Source organism: Aythya ferina (genome assembly GCF_964211825.1).
Source record: "Aythya ferina genome assembly, chromosome: 12".
NCBI lineage: Eukaryota > Metazoa > Chordata > Aves > Anseriformes > Anatidae > Aythya > Aythya ferina.
Window position 1 is genome coordinate 4,761,615 of NC_140308.1, and position 24,879 is coordinate 4,786,493.

The window sequence follows — 24,879 nt, forward strand, 5'->3', positions numbered from 1 at the left end:
AAAAAAAAAAAAAAGCCTTACTGTAAAATGAAATGGATTTTCATAAATACTGAGTACCACCTCGTAACTTTTGACATTACATACGTGACATAACACACACACAGCTTTCTGAAGGACTGTAAAAGGTGCTATTTCTTAAGCATTTGGACAACAGCAGCACAAGGAACTCATACGTTCATCACACAATGACTGTTCTGTGTCAGGAACATGCAAAATGAAAGTAGTCAAGACAAATGACCCACGTGGGCAATCTGGCTATGTCTGCTCTGGAAATGAGCTAAAAAAAATAAATTCACAACAACCTGGAGCTCTAGGCTTTGATCTCCCTCAGCCTGAGCATCTTACAGTCTCTTATTTTTTGTAATCAGTATAAGCCCAGCTGGTATTCAGCTGTCTACAGATACTGTCCCAACTGAAGTAAGAGCTTCAGGACCTTCCAAACAGGGCTTTGGGCCCCCTTGTCTGATCAATACTGACAACATTCTTGAAACATTAAAAGAGACACACACAGGCTGCTGAATGAAATATATAGCACAGGGACTGATCATGTAACAAAACAAAATGCATCCCAGATCATGCTACAAGATGTGTGCGCACCAAAAGTCCTCACCTTCCAGCAACAGCAACTGGTCAGCCCATCACGCATGGATACTGCAGAGAAGCACAGCTTTACACAGCAGTCTAAGTTACTGCTGTACCTTCAAAATCCACAATTGATGATTTATTTTTCGTCCGCCCCCCCCCCCTTTTTTTTTTTTTTTTTTTTCCTTTGGCATCCATCTAATCCTTGAAAAGACCAAGCAGAGCTGGGGACTGAAGGGATTTCAGGCAGGAAGAAGCCTAGAATTACCTTTAACTTTATCCTCTTCTCTTTTCCAGTTCACTGATTGGTATTAATTTCTCCAGGAAAAAAAAAATCTGCAGAAGCCACCGCACTGTAGGACACTATTACAGCACTTTCATCTCAAGGTAAGTGAGACAAGACTATTCAGAGTAACTAAAACCTCAGAGGAGTTCCTCAAACCATCGCTGGTGAATGCGCTATGGCATCAATTAAGTGCATCTTGAAACAACAGAAGTCATAGCATGAGGAGCAACAGCAACTGAGAACTGCTGAGGCAGCTTCATCAGGCAATGAATCCCAAAACCAAGCAGGTTTTCTGTGATCAGAAATACACCATGATGTATGCAACATTTTATGATTCAGGCAGTCATTTAGACATAACTCCTGTGCACACACATGAAAGGTAAACTCATGCACGCAGACAGTAAAACTCCACCCATGTAGACAGAAGGAAACTAGGAATTCAATAGTAGTAACATAGTACTATCTCAAATTAGGACAACTGGTTTTAAATATGCCATTCAAGGACTTTCACTCTGCTCTTGCAACAAAACACACTTGCTAATCTAACGAGTTTTCTCATCTGTAGCTCGATGCTCTTCAATTGATTAAAGCTGTAAGAATGACTGTGTATACTGTCATTCTTGGATTAGATACATTTTGGGAAAATGGTCTACACATTTACAGAACACTATCATTTGATGCTACCATCTAACTAGGATTGCAAGATTAAAAATGGACAGTTCATTAAAAAAATCATTTCTAAGCACATTAGCAGCTGAAAGGGTTTGCAAAATGAAAGTATACCAAAGCAAATGCTTTTCAGATTTGAAATACCTTTCCGTTCTGCAAACAGGTATTTCCTACCACATATATTAAAACCTTTCCTTCCAGTGCCTTAAGTTAGGAATATAAATTCAGAGGGGCTGCAAACACAGGTTCGCACATTGTTCCTTTCCTAAACTTTTCAAGAAGAAACAACTACAGTCACAGAAGATATTTGGTTTCAACAAAGTTAACATTATTTGGTACTCAAAAAGAGAACAGAAAACTTATAACAAGACAATACAGTATGAGCTATTAGCTGCCCAAAATACTTTATACAGTATCGAAAGTACAATCTTCTGTAACATACATTAAAAAAAAAATGCTGGTGCAAAAGTGCTTTTACAGCATTTAATAAATTAAAAAACTCACTACCAGTTAATCTTAAGGAGCCAGGTTATTAACGTGGTGAGGTTCCATGCATGTAAATTGTTATGAATGTCTTATCTACAGCCTGTGTACACAAATAAAATAAATGATTTAAACTTGTGCTTCAGGTATTGATAAGAAGTGAAGTCTATGCAATTACCCACCCTCCAATTTTAAAAATCTTGAATACACAGAAGTCTGGCCTGCACAGAGGGTATGTTTTGTACAGAATATAAATTATTAGGAATTTAAACAGTTTTTCTTATAACAAGAAATTATTAAGGAAACCCATCTTTTCTCCTCCTCCTCTTCTATTCATTCAGCTTGATGAGATCTGCATGGAGTAGGATGACCAGGATAAATTAATATCTCCTCCTGAATTGCTCCATAAAGCATCCATCAAAGAATGATTGCTTTAAGAGTAGAATTTGCTGTTACTGACTTTCTTCTCCTTTAATCTTAAGGGAAAAGAAAAAAAAAAAGAAAAAAAGAAAAAAGAATGAAAAGTCAAGTTTACTAGGAATTTCTCAGAAGAAAGCAGTTTACTACATTCATTTTACTTAGACACAAATGGCGAGTAACATATCGGCAACAAGTATTGTTTTTCCTGCAATAAATGTGAATAAGCCAGTGATTCACACAGCTGTTCAGCACACATAGAAAGGTTAAAATATTTAAAGAAAAGTCTTCCTCCCATCCCATCAGCTCAGAAAGGAAAAAAGATCTACTTGACTGGTACAAGAATCTTCTGTCTCCCTCACAATGCAAAGGTAGCAGCAAAGGAGACAGACCCTTCTCTTAAGCTTTGGATAGTGCATTGACACTTAACTGACAGTTCTGTGCTCTTAACAACTAACTCCTGCTTTTATCTTTTGCAGTTTGTCTGTCTGGAAGTGTGCTTTCTTCCCACACATTTAATATGTTAATAGCACTGCCAAGGACATAATTCCAATATTGTAGGAGTAAGGTGGCTTGTTTATTTGACAATACAGGCTATTTGGCTGTGCGTATTTCCAGGCTTTTCTCCTAGAAAGCAAGAGAAAAGAACATAACCTCACAGGATTACATGTTTCACTGTGATCCCTAAAACCAGGATTTCACTGAGCAGGTATTTCATTGAGTCTGCTGGCCTCTAGTGGCTTGCAGCCCAGCCTCACTTGAGATATCCTCATCCTACTCCAGTCACTCTTTAGATGCTTATTTTAATAAATCTGAGACTTCCTTACCATAAATCATGTTTGGACAGAGCTGCCTTGGGAAGGAGAATGATTATCAACCTACCTGCGGTTGCATGTCTCTTGATATATCTGTAGTTTGTGCTCATTCACATTAAATTCTTTTAATATAGCATCTCTGTTAGGATTCCTTAAATTCACATGGGTGTCATAAAGGAACAGCTGATTATTAAGCTCCTCCTGGCGTTTCCGAAGTTGCCGACATGAGGAATAAAGCTCTTCTTCACTTTCCTTCAAAAGAATATTGGAAAACAATGTACAGTGTAAGACAGAACCAACAGAGTTTGGGTGGTTATTTTGTTTTTCTAAACACATTCCATTGGTTTTCTAAAATTAGTTTTGCATGATGATTCTGATGATTCTGCAACATTTATGGAAATAAACTAAGTAACTAAGAACATAGTGAAAAAAAAAACCCTTAGGCCCATTATCTAAGGCACCACACTGTCTAGTAGGGGCATCAGGGACATTCCAGGAGTCATGAAGTGTCTGTATCTGAAACATATGTTGGAATATTTTTCCACACACAAAGTATGCCAGCATGTTAAGGAAAGGACAGCAAACGATGTATCACTGTGGGACATCAGATTATAAATTTTTAAAAGACTTTTTTTTTTTTTAAATCTTATTTTTGACTGCTCCACCATATTTGTGTAAGGTGACATATTCCTGGCGCTTTCTTATTGAAATCTAGGCTGCAAGTGGAAATACTGACTAGTAAATAGGATCTCTAATATTATCAAGTGTCAGACGATCAAGAAAGGACACATCCTTTGTTTCTGTGGAGCTATGACAACCTGCAACAGAACTGGCTAAGTATTTCAAGTATAATTTGCAGCCATCTGAATTTCTCTTGTTGAATGTGGCTCACAGGAGAACATCACAAAATTATCCACAAGCATAAAACAATCATCATGATTCCCTTAATGACTTCAAATTGCTTTAATATTTCAAAACTTTGGATGCACAAGCTGTCTCCTTTATTGAGTTACTAGTGGGGAATAGTATTGGCAGGAACAAAGTCTTAATTTTTACATCAGCAGCAAAACAAGATGCACATCCTACAAGAAATGACATGGAATCAATAAACATAACAAATCTAAGCATTTTCAGAGATGGCATATTAATAAGAATGCCTCTTTTAGCACTCAGTACAGATCTAGGGAAGCTGTCATGTTTAGCAAACACCCATAGGGTTTCAACAGGTAGAGCAACCAGATCCTTTCCTAACCTTTCTTTCTCCTCCCAAAGCATACTCCTACAGCTCCCTGGTATGGCTTGAAGCAAACGGAGCAGCCTCAGTGCTATGCTACTGATTAAGTTTTAAAAAGCTTCCCCTGCAAGAATAGGAATGAAACTTTGCATTCCCAAATTGCAGAAGGAATAAGCAGATTGCTAATTACCAATTTGCAGGTGTAATTGTCGAGATGCATATGTACTACGATTTGTGCAAAGCTAGACTTTAAAATGCTGTTTAATGTCCACTGTAATTAGGAAGTGCTAAAGTGGTACACATACTTTCTGAAGCGAGTAAATCAGATTTCAGACACAGAAGACATGCTTCTAAACGTGACAACAGCAGCAATGTAACAGAATTTCTGCAGGATCAGGAAGACAGTCAACTTGGACAAAAACTACGTAAGGCCCCATAAATGATTCACACATGTGAATGCTTACTTCGCAATATTCTTGCTTCTTTATTCCTAAAGAATTTTCTCAGCCATCTGTAATTCCCCTTTATATCTTTGTATTTCATCTCCAAGAGTATGCAGATGTATATAAACAGGCTCTGTATATAAACAGGCCTGTTATTAAATTATACCATTTTATGGAGGGTCATTATTTAAAAAAAAAAAAAAAAAAAAAAAAAAAGCAGAACAGATGGATACAAGCTTGATCTTTCCTGATGCTTCTTGAATGACCTGGCAGAAGCTCTAGAAGTTGATTAACCATGGCAAATCTTGGTTTGCTGCAGACTGCCAAACTAAAGGAAAATTTTTTGAAAGTTCTCCTGCAACTGCATTATCACCCAAAGATATCAAAAAGCGTGAAAATACAGAGCTGTGCTTCATCTTCATTTGGCTTAAGCAGAAGGGGCTTCAAGAGTGTGAAATGTGCTACTGTCAAAGGACTTGGTGCTGACAGACTGGGAGACATACTGCTGCTACGAGCAACACTTCAAGAGATACTCCTGCCCCAGGCAAAGAATGATCTGAATTTCTGAGGAGGAATTAGCAATGTATCTACGCATCATGCCCATGCTCGACAGTTTTGGCAATAGCAAGTTGTTACCAGTTTACTCAAAGGAGGCAAAACAAAAACATGTAAGCTTATCTGGCCTCCTGTATCAGACTTGTATCCATGGAATATGAACATTTCAAATGTTATCTTCAAAGGACATATATCTCTTTTCTTTATACACACCCTTCGTCTCAGTTCCCAGCCTTCTTCTCTCCTAACTCTTTGCTAACCACCAGAAGAAAGCTACCATGGCTACAAAAACTGTGATTACACACAGTCATTTTACATCACGTGTCCATAAGGTGGATTTACAAAAGTCTTGACAAAGGACATTTGGAAAAGAGGCTGCCATTTGTCTGTGAGGAATGTGACTGAGAATTCAAACATTTCCATTTCAGTATGTGTAACTACAGGCACAAATCTCTCCAGAGACATAAAGACTTACTGTTAGCTGAATCTGATAGTTTAATCAGGAAACATAACGTACACTGGTGTGAACCATAGCATAAGCCTAAATGGTTGTGAATGACTACAAATAAGTTCCACTTTCTTTCCCCCCTCTTCTGAATCAGAAGGGTACTGGAAAACACCGTGAAATCCTCACTTCCCAGAAGTACCATAAAATTTCATCACTTGTCTTCTATGCCATTGTGTTTAATAAAATATTATAATAAAATAAAAAATGAATATATAGTTATAATTGCATATGTATTTAGTTTATTGTAGTTACTGTATATTAATATAAAAAGCAAATAGCATAATATACTGTTGAGGTATGGAGACAGTCTGAGAATAAACCTGCTTTAAATTAGCATATAAAGCACCACCTCTGGAGCACCAACAAATGCTCTTCACAGATCAGCCACTTTAATGCCTGGCTTCATAAGCAAGGGATGCATCATCATCATTTTTTCCTTATGTGCATGAAAATACTAGTACTTCAATCAGTTGTTTTACGGAGGCTTAAGGGAAGGAGATTAGAGCTTCAGTAGGAACCAGGATATATCTTCCATTTGTTGGGTTATTTACGTTAATGACATACTGGGAGAAGTAAATTTATCTTCTCTTCTTAAAGAGATTTTTTTTTTTAATGCAGGACCTTTAAAAAGAATTCCAAGAAGCTAAGGCCTGAATTTAGCTAGCTTTGCACAGCATCAGGTAGTTAACATTGGAAGACAATGACCATGCTTGTAAAGGAAAAAAAAATAGAAGCAATTAGTCTTTGTTTCTGCATTATTTCTTTTAACAAGTGAGTAATCTGTGTCCTCCCCAGAGGAGAGTAACTCAATTTGCATCCTTGGTCTTCCCCAGTACCTAAAGAAGTATCAGACTATACCACAGCAGAAAACTAAATCCTCACTTCCCGGTTTCCACAAAGAACTGGTAACACAAGCTCTAAGTGCACAAAACAAACGAATAGTTCTCACCAGAACTTGTTGCATTTCACAATGAATCAGAAGCGAGGCTAGCTCTATGTCTTCACTGTAACCATTCTTGAGAGGAACTGATCTAAAACCTGTGGAAAACAAAAAACATACACAAAGGAGAACTAGAATCAAGGCAAATGGTTACCTGCAGTCATCAAAATGGTGCAAACAGTCCTAACAACTAAGAGATCCTTCTCTGCTCAAATGCTCCATTGCTGAGAGCAGGCTTTGCTATGTGAATTACAGAGAAGCAAACGACAATAACGGCCAAAATGAAAAACACAAGATTTCACATGTTCTTGAAAACTAAAGCCAGTTGCAGAGAGAATCAGAAAACCTACTTCTGCATATGTCCACATCTAAGGCAATTAATAAAACACATCCACTGACACCAAAACAGAATCTTCCCACATTTTACTCAGAGCACATAACCCTGTTGCTGAGATGGAGTCCATGGTTGTGGAGGAAGACAACGCATGGTGAAGACAGTTGAAGACATATAAGTGATATTAGTAAGGAGATAGGTGTAATACCAAAAGTAGTGATCTTGTTACTTTCTTCTGAAAAGCAACACAAACTAGAGAGGAAGAAAGAACCTTTATTGGAATCTCCCACTTTCAGAACAAAGAAGTTAGAATTAAACCTCTGGGTCTACAGGTACACAAGAAACTTGTGTTTAACTTCCTCAGAGTCACAGCACACTATCAGTAGTAATTTTAACATCTTTGTTGTGTTTTTTGCTGTTGCAAATTTTTCTATGTTTTACTATCTCAAAACAAATCAGAAAGTGAGAGGAGGATTATTTTAAATACTTGCACACTACACGCCCCACATCATAACAAACAACTAAAGGAGCAGATCAAAAGCGCAATTCTCCTTTGGCATGTCATAGTTGCTACTGACAGCAAAATCACAATACAACAATGCTGAACCACATTTTTCTGACTTAGCCCCATATTACACCTCCCATTCTTACCTGTTTTGATTCCTTTGATAGGAAAAGTGGCATGTGCTAAGAAATTAGGGTCACTGAACATATCCTCCTCATAAACAACAAAGCGCAGAAACGCTAGATTGGGATCATAAATTTCAAATTTCACTTGCTCTGGACACGGCGCCCAAACTGGATTAAGGCCATTGTCATCTGTAATGAAAAGGAAACATTTGCTGTATGAAGCAATAAATTCACTTCATTCATACATGGGTATGTATCCCTGGACATTTTCTGGGAATACAAAGGCCCAAAAATCCTATTTACCATCTGTCTCATGTTGTAACCTCGCTTCAGACAGTTTGTATTTGTTTATTTGTGGGGGGAGATAGGAGGAAGCTTGGCAGGGATGGAAATCCACAAAGAAAGGCTATTATTCGTCTTTAAATATACAAAATCTCCTTGGATGTGTACGTGTAAAAAAAGCTAATTCATTGCTCATATTCATGAGCCTCATGCTCCATATCAGTAAAAGCATGGGAAGTACTGGAAAGACTGATGTATAATTGCTCAATTCTCATACTCATTTCTGGAAGACCAAGTAACTTGTCATGTGCAATACTGCCGGGAATTTTGCTGTCTAAGGTCTTGGTCACTCCCCACAAAAATTTAAAATCATAAGCCTCTTCTCTAAAGTACTGAAGAGCCACAACACATGTTTTGCTCTTTATTCTGTATTTATCTTCCACTCCTGTCTAAGCTGTAAGTTTCAGTGGCCCGGATAATTAGATTCAAAGCCTTTTGTCTACCAGAGGAACACTGCTACATCCAGATATATTAAATCGTGAAAAGACAACCAGTCAGTTTATTAAAGATTGTTCTGTGTTATCTTCTTACATTTAAAATTCCAATAATCAATTTTTACTTGGCTGTTGGTGAGATATTGTCCCATTTCAGTGCACTTAAATGCACTTAAACTCCTCTACAGACAAACACACCTTATCCAGAACTCACCAGGAGCAAGCTTTGATCAAACTTCTGCTTTTCAGGTTATACTACTTTACAGCCATATATACCCAAGCTGTCTCTGATGGGATGCCAGTCTTCAAACCCAAATTTAAATAAACACAGTCTGGATCTCAGAGCAGTAACTCCCCACTGGGACCAGAGTTTGGGCAAACGATTGTAACTGTAGGAGGCACTTTCAAGACAGCAATTTTTTATTTATTTATTTTTTAAAAACATGCAGATTATGCAAACTTGTCCATAGGCAAAAATTAAAACAATCATGACTTTCTACAAACTAATGGTTGAGGTTTTTTGAAAAATCTCTGATATACATTTGAGTTTCCCAAATTAACTGGCACTGAGGCAACCAGGAAAACAGTAATGTATGACTCACCAGCCAAGAGCAACAGTTACCTAATTCCTCCCCATACAGGTTGCTGACCAACTACAGACATTGTAAATTCATGACCATCACCTACTCATTTTATTGAAGTGCACTCAGAGCATAACCATGTCCCCACAACACAGAAAACCTCAGATACTCACTCACAACTGTCGTCTTGAATTTGTTGTTATCATATTCAGCCCCACAAATTTCTACCTCTACAAAGGGACAAGCAATGCTTCTACCAGGCTTAGGAAGATGGCGAGCCCCCAAAACCTGCAAAAGAAACTATGTTATAACCACCTCCAAAGGAAACTTCACACCATTATTTGTGTGGAAGGTAGCCTACAGAACTGAACGCGAATTCACTAGAGAAAAAAAAATAAACCCAAAAGAACATGATAAATCTCTTGAATATGTTCACATGTATTAAACTATCTGTGCCACCAATAATAATATCCTCCCGTTCTTTGGGTGACTCAGTGATTTATGCAATGGCTGACACTCATTGAACAGAGCATGCAGCTACAGATCAAGTTCATAACACAAGTTTATTCATCTTTCCTCAGCCTTTATCTACTTTAAGAAACTCCTGCTTTACAGTGATGACCCCTGTTTACCTTGTCTCTAAACTCTGGTGAAAAGCAGTTAATGTATTTCTTCCTTCTCAGAAAACATACTTTTAAAGGACATCTCTCTTATTGAATAGCAACTGAGAACAGAAACAAGTTCAATTCACATTTGGCACTAGAAGACAATATATTATAATTTTTAGGTCATAAATCCCCATCTCTCTATGAGTCAGTGTACTAAATACTATTATGAATGGGAAAAAAAATCAGTTTAATATCTTTTGTGTTTAGTTTCTTTATTTCATTATAAACGTCTTTCATCCACACTGGAAATTTCTGACCTAGTTAGTCTGCTGCTAACCAATCTCCAATAGGACATTTCTATTAAGAAGTCATTAGGTGGGAAATTCACATTAGTCTATTTTATTAACAATTATATAAAATTATCCTAGGATTGTGCTTTCAATCCTATACCACGTGCTTCATTAGCATAATAAAGATAGCGTTTCCTGTCAGAAACCAGTGGAATTACTTTTATTCTCCAACATTGACAATAAAAAACAGTATTTTGACAATCTGTCAGGTCTTACTATGAAACATAATAGCTTTATTTTTAGTTGTATAGATATTTATGACTTGTAAAAAACATAATTTACAAAGGAGATTTACCCTCACTGTCATAATCATCTGCAATTTCCTCCTCGATTCATTTGGCATTGGGTCATATTCTTCATTTCGCATGCTTTCTGGCTGCAGAACATAGCCAGTGCGTCCATTAAGTGAAAACAAGGCATGGTTCAATTGCATGTATTTATCTAGGGAGAGAGTTAAACAGTCATAACAGAAGTAAAAAACATTTGAATAAAGCTAAGGAACTACCAGAATAATGGCTCTTCTGTGCAGTTCCTCCTGGTTGCCACTATCTCAGAAAGAGCTGGAAAGGTAAGTTGGAAGACTCAGTTCCCTTCAGTAACTATATTTGACTGGTCATTTCTCACCAATTTTAATCCAAATAAATTCATCTCCATTCACAATTAGTTTCTTATCAGTGTGTCATAAGCTAGCTGGCCCTTATTTGGAAGTTGCGTACAGCTTTCCTTGCGGATGAACAGTTCATCCACCTGAACTTCAGAGTAACTATCTCTGCTTGCTTATCATGAAGAGATAAAGGTAGAATAAACCTTTCAGAGGTAACAAGTGGGTTAGTCTGGCTCAGCGACAGGGAGACTGATTTGGGTGGACCAGCTCTAGCAAGGGATTCGCATACACAAGCTAACTTTAGTTTCTGCATCTCCCTTCTTGCTGTGAATTACAAATCAATAGAATAGCAACAGTGATTAGAATGGCAGAGAGTCCATAAAGAGGCTCATTAATGGTAAAATGGAAGGCAGATCAAACCCTTTTTCAAAGGGAATATTACCTGGAGTTTGGAAGTTAAGAGCCACCATCTGAGAGCCACAAAGCCAGAGGCGAAATGGGTCATAGTTCGATGAGTCAACCCTCTGCCCTTTAGGATAGACACGCGTCAGTCCCTTCAGGTTGTATTTCAGCAACTCTACTGGCTTTTGCTTAACAATATTTTCTGCCTTGGTTTCCACGAAAGAACGGATTTCTTTGAAATCAGGATTTTCTACAGAAGCGAGGGAGGAAAAGAAGAGTCATTACATTAGTAAAGGAAGAAGGAAGTCGACATTTATGCTGTATTTCTACTAACATTTTGGTTCACTTTGTTTTGCTTTGTCCTTTAATGCAGCAATTTCCACTGTTTTAATGCAGACACGGCAAATTGGTTGAACACCAGGTCTGAAAGTTAAAATTGCCTGCCTGCCTCATGTTTTGCAGCAGGGCAGATAGTCTGTAGTCATGCTCTCATCTCATCATTGCTAATAATGCACTTCTGACCACTGCAAGACATATTTAAATGAGACATCTTTTCCTAGGTTTAAATGGAGAGAAGAAAGGGTGAGCCAGGGTTACCCAATGCCTCAAACAATGACTGTAATTATAATGTCTTAACCATACTGACAGCTTATTAAAAATGTTTGCAAAGAAGCTTAAGGAAGAAGGGCACATTTCCTGGCTTCTCTGGAATAAGAAGTACACATTTCAGTGTCAGATTCTACACCCACACTTACACAGACCCCAGTTTTCATTTATATTATGAAACTATTCCCAATAGCTTACATAAATGGCAAATACACCATTCTTGTAGCTTATATAAATGGCAAATGCATAACAAATCCATTTTGAGGGTTCTTACAAACAAATTGCAAGTGTTCAGTCAGACTTTTTAGTCTTCAAAAAAGTCAACTGACACATAAATAGTGAACTTCCCTATGAAAGTTATATTGAGATGTCTTTAGTCAACTAGAAATTTGTGACAGTTGCAGGATCTCTTCTTTTAAAGCCTCCTTTCTAATGGAAATTCACAAACATTGAGAAGCTTTCTAGTCCTTACCGTGATTTTACTGACAGCAAATATGCAATGCTATGGGAAATGAAAGCCTGAATAGTTTCACAATTGTTCTTGTCTCCTCATTTATGGTCTCTTGTTTCTCTGTCTCATATGACTAATTTGTTCCACATTTGGTACCACACTTAAGCCTTAGCAGGTTGAGATGTACGTTCAAAACAATTCTGATAAACCATAGGCTTTTACCTGACATTTTACAGTACGAATATCATCACGTTCCCCAGTGTGCAATTCAAATTGCCACTGAATACTCTCCATGGGTGAGAATATTTTTTTTCCCCATAGAGAAAGGATAGATCTTATCTTCAGTCCTCTAATTTCAACTAACATCTGTACAGATTAGTAGAAAAGTTAAAATTCAGGTGTAATATTAAAGAAAATACCTAAATTGTCCTTGGTTTTGCTTGTTGGCTTGCAGTAGATTACCAGATCAGATAATTCAATAGCAATCAATTGATTCTTTTCCCAGTATTTCCTCCTGTTCTCCTGTAAAATTTAACATTTTAGATTACAGATAACACTGGGTATTATGGTACAGTAACTCCAGGGTATACTCTAACAAAAAGGACAAAGTTGATCCATTCCTCTTCACCCAAATTCCTATTTGATACTTAGAACACCTACATAAATGTTGTGTACCCAATCACAGAACAGATTAATGAGTGTGTGTTTGTTTCTTAAAGGAAATGTTTCTGAGTTTCCTTGAATCAGTTCTACTCAGGAGCTTGGCAACCATGGTTTACTGTAAGAAACTAATAATTTGTTTCTATTCTGTTTTAGATATATTCATGACTCTATACCTCATGTAAATGCAAATGTATGAAGTAAAAAAAATGTTAAATGTAGTGAAGTTTCTCAATATTTATTACCTTGAGCAGGTCTTAGGTCTTGTTACTAATTCCCAAACAGCTAAACTTAAACCCTATGAGTATCATTCCTGGAATTTTGTATTTACACATCAAACCAACAGTGTTGTATATGGTAAGTCATGTGCAATCGTATAGGCATCATCACTAATAAACCTAGTAGCTACTTCCCTCTTTGTAAGCACCTGCTATGTGGAAGCTGAGCCAAGGTCTTTGCAACCAGAGGCTGGAAGCCACTGAAATCAGCAAGACATTCCCCGAATGGAGACATTTTGGCTGGAGGCTTTTCAGACATAAGAAGCAATTACAGGATAGCACATGTTAGAAGAGCCCCATACTGAACAGCTATTAGCTTTGGTACAAGAGGTTATGAAGCAGCAGCAATTAGGAGGTCTTCCAAAAGAATTCCCTCAACAAAATGAACTGAAGAGGAAGGAAAAAACAGAGAAGCTGATGGGTTTCTACAGTGTTTCAATGAACCAGAGATTATACATCGAAGTCCAAGAAAAGCAAAGAGGAATATAGCATTAACACTTGAAATAGGCTGGGGAAAAAACCGCAAACACAGACTTCATGGTACTTAGTGATAAATCAGTTTCCCAGATATTGCACAACAGAATGTGGTGCTCCAAATACAAAGAAGCACTTCAAAATGCTGTGAGCTCATCTTTAGACATGACCCTCTAGAGATACCCAAACGGGAGAGCTAGCAATGAACAACAATTCCTAGGAGCATGGCAGGTGTTAATAGAGATGACAAGGTATATGAAGCTCAGATATTTTTACTTTTTATATACAATGTACACAGCCCAAAAATAAAGTGAAACCATGTCTGTATCATACTGCAGCATTGTGGTGACTCACTATGCTTTTTCCTTCCCCAGAATTCAGACTGTTAATTCTACTGGCAAAAAAGGCTTTTCCTTGTCTTTTTCCCCTCCCCATGCTGCAGACTATAACGTGAGCTTTCAAGAGGCCAAACTGAGAAAAGCCTCCTGACTGACAGAAACAAATTTTAAACCACCTTTGAAGACAGGCTGTTTAATACTTCTTTTACTGTACGGAGGGAAAGAAAGCTGGCAAGCTCCTGAAGAGCCATTGATGTGCTATAAAAAAACATTCAATTTAGAGACATTTCTTCTAGGTCGTGTTTCTCTTTTTCTCATTTTTTTTTCTAAATGAAAGCCCTGCAATAATGACTACATCTCTCTTCCTCCAACAATACACCAACAGTTCCTGTTGCTTCTTCCCTTGCTGAATTTGCTGTCTCCTCTTCTTGAGATACCAACTTGCTTGCCATAAATAGGATTTTGATGACCTTCAGAATATTACTACTCCAGAGGAAGGATAAACAACACAAGCCAACATGATACTGAAACATATTTTGCATTGTTCATGCCACCCACTTAGTAATAAAAAGTGAATAAAAGCAAGAAAGGAAAAAGTACACCTAAGCATAGTCAACAGAAGGGCACTTTGATCATGTCAGAAACTTAAATATCAAAAAAGAGAAGAGCAAAGTAAATTAATACTTCAGGGCAGGAACAGCAATTCTTGAAGAATGTCCTTCAGTGGCAGTAGTAGTACAGGTACACCAATTAGGTTATTAGTTACAAATAAAGTATTTGCCTAAACAATTACCTATTCAATTCTACTAACTCTGCTTTGCAGTGAATGCAAAGATGCAAAGGTGCAACAAAGACAGTACTCTGCTGAAAAACTCCTGTTAACACAAAACCAAAACGTTTTCTGATGACTGGCACTCTGCTATCTTGGGTACTATTCCCAAAAGGGTTCAGAGAACAAGATTGACAGCATCAGTAAAACGAACAGGCAAACAGTAACTTGCAAGAGAGTCTAGGATCAGGTCTTAGCAAGGTTTAGCAATATATGGTAGCTAAAAAATAAACAGTGTTGTAAACTTATAACAGTACATTATAAAATACCAGGTATACTTTTTTTTTTTATTATCAATACCAGGTGCGTGCATACATATAGTTATTTATTAATCAATACCTCTTCTGCAGTTTTCCACGTGATTTCACGGATACTTTGGTACCATTCAAAGAGTTCTTCTACTTTATCAGTTGCAAACTCAACACACGGATCTTCTGGATTCTTAGGTTCCAGAATGAAGACAAAAGGCTTTTTGTGTTTCCCTTGTGGCATTTTCACTGTTAAGCAACACAGTAGCAAGAATTTTATACTAAAATCTAGAAGTAGAAGCTGCCCTTGATCTGTTACAACAGCTAATAGTCAAGTTCTGGCCATCGTAATAAAGGTCTTACAGGGCTGAACAGTTAGTATTAACAAGTTTAATCATATTAATTGTATTACCTGTAGTAATACAAATATTCTTCAAAAACAGATCTTTTATAGTAAAAACAATAAAACTTTCTCAATACAGAAAGCCCACGTGTAAGGATCAGAAAATACATACCAACGTTGTATGTATTGAGTACCAGGATACCACGACATAGAGAGCCTAATGGATTGTCCTCGATGATCTGTGAAAAACATGAGTTAAATCTGACCCTCAGTCTTCAAGTGCATTTAAAGAATATTAACAAATATTAAATACACACCATGAAATCTACTCTCAGTTTCACTAAAAGCAGGCCCACTGTAATATTTAAAAGCCTACTTCCATATCAAGAATTTCTTGTTCTGAGAAACAGATGAGAACTTCTGTACTGAGAGTCAAAATGAGGACTGCAACTTCTGCCATGACACAACCACTTATTTTTCAGGTCTGCTTAACGCTACTATCATCAGAACAAAAAAATCTAATAAACATATTTTCCTCCAAAGGCTCCTGGCAAATCATTAGAAGTACTTAACATAAACAACAGAATAATGTAACATTTTATTTCTAATACTCCAAAATGTTAAAACAAGTATCTTTGTCTTCTTGTCATAAATAGATCTTCGTTCAAGACTCTGGACTAGATTTTCTTAGACCCATTTGACAATCAGTATAAACGTTAGTTATGCATCAAAACATGATCCTTGACTGTGAATATGAGAATGATGTGTTTGTGCACATGTTTTTTCTATTTGCAAATATCTAGGGAGTAATCACACAGGCAAACTAGTTTCAGGCACATTACTGTTTAGATAAGCTATCTGAAAAATCTATACCGGTATGATTTTCATTAGCATGAAACCATTATAACCTCTTAAAACCCAAGCAAATCAGCTGTCTCCCTAAGTAGTTTTCCTTGATGGAAGTCCTGACAAAAATACTCAACAGCATAGAGAACAGTGAAGAATGCATTCATTTCTTTATTCTGCATTCCCTCAAACACAGCATGCAGAGTCCTAGTATAAACTAGATTAGCATAAACTAGATTTCCACTTCCAGAGGGCAGCATATTATAGGGAAACATGGCAGACAAACCTTAAACTTTAGACAAGCTTCAAACCTCACCTGGCTTTCAAGCTCAGCAGAGTTATCAGATGACATGTCTTCAACATAGTTAGATGGAAAATAGTGTTGGACTTTTTCTCCATAATCCCCCTTCCACCTAAATTAAATAAAAAAAAAATACATAGAGAAAAAGAAATTAAAGAGCTTCAACAGGCCATTAATGAAGCAATTGGTCACTGATACCACTAGCTTCTCTAGCTGGCAGTCACCAAAATATAAGTGATGAAGTAGCTAAAATCTCTAACAAAGTGATCATTAACTGTAGTAACAGATCATTTCAGAGGGATTACAGTTACTGTAAACTGCCATTAATGACTTAAGAGGCTTTTCCCCCTCCAGTACTAAAAACACTATTATGTGGTTGATTGCACTGCAGAAACTACAGGGAAATATTAGGTTTCCAAGCTTTCTAAGCAATTTGCAAGCCAGCTAAGAAAGAAAATCTTTTCTGAAAGGAAACCATACAGATAACTAAAAAAAAGTGGATTTGATTCCTGAGAAGTACCAAGCAGACAAAATGATGCACAACAATGATGATAATGGTAAAAGATGTGTGATTTCCCAGAACAGACAAGTGTTCAGGAAGTATTCATGTAGCAAAGGAAAAATACTGGATACGCTGGGATATGAAGGTTCTACATAGTGAGGTTAGTGCTACAGAGCAGAACAATGAAAAAGACAAGAAAAGAGACTTGAATTTGAGGTTTTTGGTTTTGTTTAATATACTAGAATTAAGATTTGTAGGACTATAGTTAATAAGCAGCAAACAGTTTTTTAAAAACCTACTACCCAAAGCTTAATTTATTTTTCTCCCATCTAGTAAGTCACTAGAAGTTTTCCTATGAGGAATTTTGTCCTTACCAGCCTCCAGTTTCCTTTGTGACATTATGAATTAGAGCTCCTCGACAGAAACTCAATTCATCACTTCTTTTGGCTCTGTAGTCATACAAGGCTTTCACTGTTCTCTGAGGCTTTAAGAGAAGCAAAACAAAGGGGTCATCTATAGGGGGACGGGTCATAAAATGATCAAGAATGCAATTTTATTTATTTATTTTTTTTTATAAAGGGTGAGGAGGATAGAATCAGATATTTATTTTTTTTAAAGCTTAGAAATTGCAATACTAAAGTTCCAGAGTGACATCTATTGGTGGAAGCAAGTAATGCTACTTAACTGCTATTCTTTCCATGCCAGCTTGTAAAATAAAAATTATTAAAAAAAAAAAAAAAAAGAGTACACCAACATAATTACTGTAGAAAAAAATAAAATTAAAAATAAAATTAAAAAGTGAAATATCAATCAACTATCCTCATCACATGTATTCATATGCATCTGTAGATTTCGATGTAGAAGCATGTAGACTTCGATGCAGTCTAAAAGCCTCCACTTCCAAACCACATCAGCTATCCTTCTGGTCATACTTCCTTTAGGAAGACATCTAGTTTCAGCAGACCAAGCAATTGTTTTATCTTGAATTTCCTACCACTTGAATTGATGGTAAATGGTACCAACGTAAATGGCAGCAGCAATATAAATTCATTAGCCAAAAAAAGATTATTTTTTTTTTAATTACAGTCACAGAATTTACTAGCAGGTGAACTTCTATGAGAATCTACAAGTCGAACGCCCTAACAATAAGTAGAGAAGTAGCTGTTTGCTGTGTCACTTGTTATTTAATTTTGGGAGCATGCCCAGATAAGCACAGCTGATAAACCATAACACTTCCACAAACTCAATAGCAGGAAGTACCCAAATTCCCAATATGGGTGAATCAATACAGGATTTGCACGCAGAAAGTATGTAGGTACAAATTTAGAAGAGATACTAAAAAAAAGTCACACTTTAAAAGTTCTGCTGTCTAGTCCTCCGTAAATCAAGCACCCTAACATTTTCAATTAACCTTTTTGTTACTACTAACAGGAAGTCAATGAACAATTCTCATCATTTTCAGAAGTCTAAGAGAAAATGTGAAGGCCATCTCTCCTTAAGCATACCACTGTAGGGTTGATTTCACTGGGTTCCACATACATCTTGACATCATAAAGCGAATTTATATCTTTTTCCTAAAAATGGGAAAAAAAGAAAAAAGATACATTATAGGAATCAAAAATTAGATAACTAATGTTAATAGAACAAGAAAATTTTGCTGAAACCACCTTTCTGACAATACATAAGCAAATAGGAGAGGAGGAAAGCCAGAAACCTATGATAAGCTCATTACTACAGTTGAACACAGCTGAACATGAGTTTGTTATTTAACTTGTCTGCACCTCAGTTTAATGAACAGTTAATACAATGAAACAGCAATGCCTCACCAAGTTTTCTCTTAATCAAATAGTTTTGAGATTGTGAGTACCATTCTGGGCACAACAGTGGAAGACAATACCCAAGCTCACAATTTCTGTGTTAAAGTACTTTAGTTCCAACAGTGGTTTCACTGTGAGATAGAAACTCTAAGACAAGAAAAGTGGTTTTAATATACAGTCATATTTATTCTTTTATTGGCATCTGCATGATCAATTTAAGATCTCTGCCCACTCCAGTAACAGAAGAGAGGGACAACCGTGCTATTGTCAAAAACTTGTTTCAGCAGAGCTACACCTCAATTTCACAGACTGCGTAAGCTCCCCTGAAGGACATCTATCATAGCTAGAACCACACCCAGCTCGACCAAGTCTAAATCTGGGACTCAAAGGTCCATCACTCACCGTGCTGTAGCGCTCCAGCAGCTCTTCAGTCACCGGGTAACGCAATTTCATTTTCCTGTACAGAGGGTGCTTCTCGTAGTATGTTACAAGCTCCACTAAACTCTCAAAATAGGCCGAGGTTCCAAGCACAAAATGGGGACCTTCTTGCCGAATTCGGAAGTGCTTCACCTTCCCCTCAGCTCTGTGAAACAAGTACAATTGCTGTAGAAGATATTGGTACTTGGCATAGTGAAAGCATCAGCACTGCAAACTAGACCAGAAGAGCTTCGTGCATCTTAATCATATGAAGTTGTTTCTCTCTCTTCCAAAGCATCTTTTATTCAAATCAAATTCCATTTGCCTGCTTGAATTCACAAAAAGACATTCTCACTTTTCTACAATGTGCAGGGCCTTGGGACAAATCCATGTTTTTGCCTAGATTAAGTTTCCCTATTTTTTTCCCCGCTACACATGGGTATTCTGTCACTTTCATACTAACTTAAATGTCTTGAATCAGACAGAATCCCTCTGGAATCCACTGCTGCTGATCTGCTCCTGTCCCTAAGCAACAAGACAAACTCGCTTCAAATGTGATTTGATTTGAAGGCACAATGGAGAATGCCATAAGTCTATACATTTTATTAATGTTGTTACAGGAACCACAGTTTCAAAAATATTTTCCCTGGCAATAAAAGCCTACAAGTAAATAGAAAATAGCTTCATTTTGACAGATAACAAATTAACTTTGGTCAGTTATATGACAGGGCAGCATTTCCAGAGGATAAAGGCCTCGAATTGCTGCTGAACTAGCACCAAAAGGAACTTCAAATAGCACCCTGCAGCAGGGAGCATCAAAGAAATGAAGACAGGTCACACGCAGTTCTGTATACGAAGAAAGGGACAGTTGGTGCCCAAATGCTCTTTATAATAGCATAAAGGTTTATTCCAGTCATACACTTAGGTTGTACGATTTCTTAAGGACTTTTTACTACGTATGGACCTACTATGTAAATTAACTGTACTAATTACTCAAAATTTGATGGCATGAATTTTATGACTCCAAAAAGCCCATAGTATTTTTAAATGAGAAAAAAACAGAACACTGTTGGGCTACGAGGTAATGTATTCATATCCATCTTTTCTTACCTGAAAGTCATGGCAAACGAATCAGGCTCATCTCTCTTTCTAATCAGAAAGGCTCCATCTCGAGGGATTCGCATCAGCATGTCTTCTGCCTCTCCCCGACTCAAGTTGCTATAGTACCAACTACAACAGTCAAAAATCAAAATGGACAAGGATTACAAAGCTTGTCAAATGTCATTCAGTAACAATAACAGTGTTTACTAGCGATAGAATTAACATTACTAATGATAGAATGTTATATATATAATGCTATATATATAACATTATAATTAGGTAACGTTACTAATGATAGAATCTCAAACACTATGAGAAAAAATAAGTCATTTAATATTTATTTTATATTCAGACAGGCTGAGAGTTGGAGTTGTTCAGCTTAGAGAACGGAAGAGAAGGCTCGGTGGAGACCTTGTACAGGCCTTCTGGTACCTAAAGGGGTGCTGCAGGCAAAAGGAGGAAAGATTCTTTATTGGGGAATGCAGTGATAGGACAAGGGTAATGGTTTTAAACTAAAAAGGGGAGGCTGAGATTAGATACAAGGAGGAAATTCTTCATTATTAGGATGGTGAGGCACTGGTTGTCCAGAGCAGCTGTGGATGCCCCATCCCTGGAGGTGTTCAAGACCCTGCTGGATGCGGCCCACCTAGCGAAAGGTGGGCAGGAGGGCTGGAACTAGACAATCTTTAAGGTCTCTTCCAGCCCAAACCATTCTATCATTCTACAATCTAAATTCTTTCACTAAGATCTTAATTATATCTTTCACTGTAAGGACAGACCTAACGTACCTTCAGTGTAGCTGTGACCAGTACAATGCCAGTACATCTCCACCTTATACATACATACAGGAAAGCCAAACCCTTAAATTGTACCCTTCTCTCATGCTGCCTTCATAAGTTATCTGTGGACACACAGCGACTCCCAGATCAAAAGGGGAAGAAAAGAAACTTAAGGTCACAGATTTCTATTTCTCAAGCAAAAAACATTTTCTTTTTTTTCTGATTGCAGAGAAAACAGAACAAAGGGCAATGACTAGAGTGCTCTGCCAACAAACAAGAGCAAGCTCTGCCCAGGATCTATGTCAGGCAAATAGCAGCTGGAAATAAACACCAAGCTATACTACTCCCAAACAGCATGGGGTCAAGTAAGCCTAACCAACTCTGACGGGGGTCAGTTGGAAGTGGGGATCAGGGAAAAGTAACTCAGTTTGGGCTCACTGCCCCAGTAATAGAAGTTTTCAGATGGCACAGACCATGACCACTTAGTTGACAGGTCACACTCAACTACTAAATATCTAACCCAGCCCACTGGGTACTGTAAAACTCTGAGCAGAGAATGAAGGAATTGCACACTTCCACAGCATCACAGTTCTCACTGATTGTTCTAGCTGTTTCTAGTAAATTGCTTTCCAGGTGACTGCTCTCTGTTTTACCATGTTCTCACAAAATCAGCGCTCTTACTCAGCATCCTTCAGGGAAGCTTATACCTCTGATATCCACAAACAAGCAGCACTCAGGTGTGCTCCTGAATCTGGGGAATTTTCTATGCAAAAATCCAAGACCATCAAAAAAACCAAAAATATTCTGTATCATAACAGCCCTGGTGCTTGCCTTCTGCTGTACGTACTCTTTATTTTCGTGTGGACTGGGATTAGGCACAGCATCCGTCAGACGCAGTTCAAATTCAGCACATCTCAAGTGGGCCTCTTTGTAGTGTTGAATGAGATCATAGATGCTATCAAAAGTGAGGTTGTCTGTCAGGTAGTATTTCACAGTGTCCCCATCACTTGAAGAACGGATACGGCAGTGCTGGACTCTACCTGACCTCCTGAAGATGTGAAGAGGGGGATAAGGAAAAGAAAGGTATTTGACAGGTTTTATTCTTTTAAGTGTTTCCTCAAGCATTCCTGGTTAACTATGTGGTAAGCAAGAAATCTTTACTATCTCTTAAAATAACTGAAGTAACAACAGCAACAAAAATGCTGACCAGTGATAATTACAGTCCCCAAAAAATTATTTTTCAACCCACAATGGCTCAAAAGGTGACAAACACTTACTCCCTTCAAAGTTTGTTCTGACAACAACAACAAAAAGAACACACAACACATCATGGAAAAATCCATTTCACCCCCAGGGGACTCTTTCATTGAAAAGATCGACCTCTGCTGATAAAGGTAAACGTACGAGAAAATGGTTGTGGAAAGCGTGGATCAGTGTGAAAAACAGTAATTTATCCTAAAACTAAAAAATCTAATTTTGGCCCACTCACTGAGGAAATAACAAAGCATACATCCTGACAGAGTGGAAAAAGGAAAAAGACATAACAGGGAGTCCCCTCTTGACAACTGTAACACTTCAAATAAAGTCTACTTTGCAAAAACGCACTATTCAGTGCACAGAAGCTCTATTTAGAAGGTAGTGTCTCAATCCCATGAATACCATTCTAGTAAATATAAACACCCTATTCCTATTTACTCTCGGCTACACATGCACATTTACAAAATGCATATATTTTTACGCAATGCCATAAGATAAACAAAACCCATGTACAGTTTTTATGATGATCACCATACCAGAATGACAAGGTGCAATCGTTAGGGAAAGCCTCACTTTCCCTAACTAGGAACGTCCCATCCTTGCCACCCATTTCAGCACAATATTCCTGGAGCAGCTTCTCAGCAGTTGTTCTCCCCTCTTTCATTTTCCCATGGAACCACTTCTCTTTTAAGTGCAGTTCAGTACGCTTTACCTCCTAGACCAGAAAATAAGAATTTTTATTGTCCACTTCCAACTTTATGATTGTAATACAAAGTACTTCCTATTGATATAACAAGCTTCTGTTTCAGGATTTCAGCTCTTCTCAGATCTAATTCTCCTTCCACAAGCAATCTGATCGCCTTCATAGGCACACTTGACAATTCAAGTCACTCATTCAAGTCATTCAAGCCACTTCTTTGGATCAGTGACCAACTTAATCCTTATTTAAATATGTAATCAACATACTGAGAAATACGTTGATAAAGTGAAAGAACACAGAAGTGCAAATGCTATTTTATATTTTCAAAGCAAAGCACACTACTGCAAAATCATGAAGTTTCTATTCCACTTTTTCCTGGAATCACCTCTGTTACATTTGCTTACACGTTAATGATTTTAATAACATTACTATGTAGGTGAATAGATAAAAGGTTTTGTTTGTGCAGAGATCTCTCTGAACTATGCACATACGCGTTAGAAATGAGAGTATGCATGGAAAACAGAAAAAGTCAGAACAAGAAACCATGCTGAACATAGCTGAGTCTCATGCTTCTTTTTTACCAAGCATGACAGACAAGCAATACACACCTGTGACAAACACTTTGCATGTGTGAAATGAATAGCATGCACTACTGTACACTGTGTAAAAGGTACACTGTATTAGTACACAACAAACCTTAGTTCATCAGACTGCCTAGTCAGAGAACAGCAATACTTAGCCAAAGGCACATAAGAACTTCAATTGTCAGTGGGCACATCAGCATTAGCGTTTAACCACCAAAATCATATTTAATTCTCCTTGTACTCACCTTTGTATGTCCTCCATTAGCCAAAGGGAAAAAAGATATTTTATTTAAAATAGGGTTAGATGGAGTACCTCAGCAAAGACCCCTTTTTAAAAAAATTATTTGCAGGTACATGTATTATCTGATACAGACCCTCTACAATTTCTGTAACATCAGCATAAAAATATGCATCTGTAAACACTGAAATAATCTGAGAGATTAAAAAGAACACACTTAAGTGATAAAAAGTAGCCATCACCTTTGATGAATCTTCATCAGCATTCTGTTCTATATCATCACTGAATGAAAGCTTTTCATCAGCAATAGCACAGTAGTGCCGAGTCCATTTCTAGAAGTTGAGAGAGATTAAAACCATTAACAAAACAGAGTCAAACTCACTAATTACAATTTCCAACTAAGTGTAACACTAAACAAAATGCCTTCTCCTCACTCACATTTCACGAACTGAGGATATTACACAAATATTGAGAAAATTCATGTACATATTACACAGCATAGTAGTAAACTTTAGCAGATGTCGCATAAACAATACCTGTTCTATTGTGTCCCACATGTAAAGTTCTCCTTGTTGCTTTTTTTCTTCTTTCTTATCTTCTGGGTTCACATCAATGTCTCCTTTCGGCCCTAGTTTTTTGTGCTAAAAAGAAAAAAAAATTAAACAGCACATTCATACACTCATAGAGGATTATATATAAAATTGATCGTACAGTCTCAGTGCATTCAGTATTACTGGAGTTATTTCCCTTCATTGCCCAGCTTTCTTCTGTTATTGCCATAACAGCAGCTGTTCCACAAAGCTTTATGTAACCTTGGTAGAATTTATCTCAAAAATGTTTCTCTCTTTATCTCTTGATAAAGATTTAAAAAGATAGTACAGATATAATTCAAG

The 24,879-nt window shown here is 37.3% G+C and overlaps 1 protein-coding gene across 5 annotated transcripts in view; it reads right to left on the reverse strand.

Annotated features, from left to right (window-relative positions):
• Positions 1-1,843: 1,843 nt before the first annotated feature.
• The window catches only part of PLCG2 (phospholipase C gamma 2), a 69,723-nt gene continuing 46,687 nt past the window's right edge, over positions 1,844-24,879 (reverse strand). For all 5 annotated transcript variants that reach the window (XM_084533260.1, XM_084533262.1, XM_084533259.1 and 2 more), the window contains 19 exons: positions 24,523-24,627; positions 24,229-24,318; positions 23,001-23,179; positions 22,055-22,255; positions 20,438-20,557; positions 19,313-19,493; positions 18,599-18,667; positions 17,468-17,577; positions 16,607-16,703; positions 15,617-15,683; positions 15,193-15,350; positions 12,694-12,796; positions 11,258-11,467; positions 10,507-10,652; positions 9,427-9,541; positions 7,918-8,085; positions 6,942-7,030; positions 3,320-3,504; positions 1,844-2,496 (listed from right to left, as the gene is read on the reverse strand). In XM_084533260.1, the coding sequence (XP_084389386.1) occupies positions 2,454-2,496; positions 3,320-3,504; positions 6,942-7,030; positions 7,918-8,085; positions 9,427-9,541; positions 10,507-10,652; positions 11,258-11,467; positions 12,694-12,796; positions 15,193-15,350; positions 15,617-15,683; positions 16,607-16,703; positions 17,468-17,577; positions 18,599-18,667; positions 19,313-19,493; positions 20,438-20,557; positions 22,055-22,255; positions 23,001-23,179; positions 24,229-24,318; positions 24,523-24,627 (2,436 nt within the window). In that variant the 3' untranslated portion in view covers positions 1,844-2,453. The remainder of the gene's footprint in view (positions 2,497-3,319; positions 3,505-6,941; positions 7,031-7,917; positions 8,086-9,426; positions 9,542-10,506; positions 10,653-11,257; positions 11,468-12,693; positions 12,797-15,192; positions 15,351-15,616; positions 15,684-16,606; positions 16,704-17,467; positions 17,578-18,598; positions 18,668-19,312; positions 19,494-20,437; positions 20,558-22,054; positions 22,256-23,000; positions 23,180-24,228; positions 24,319-24,522; positions 24,628-24,879) is intronic.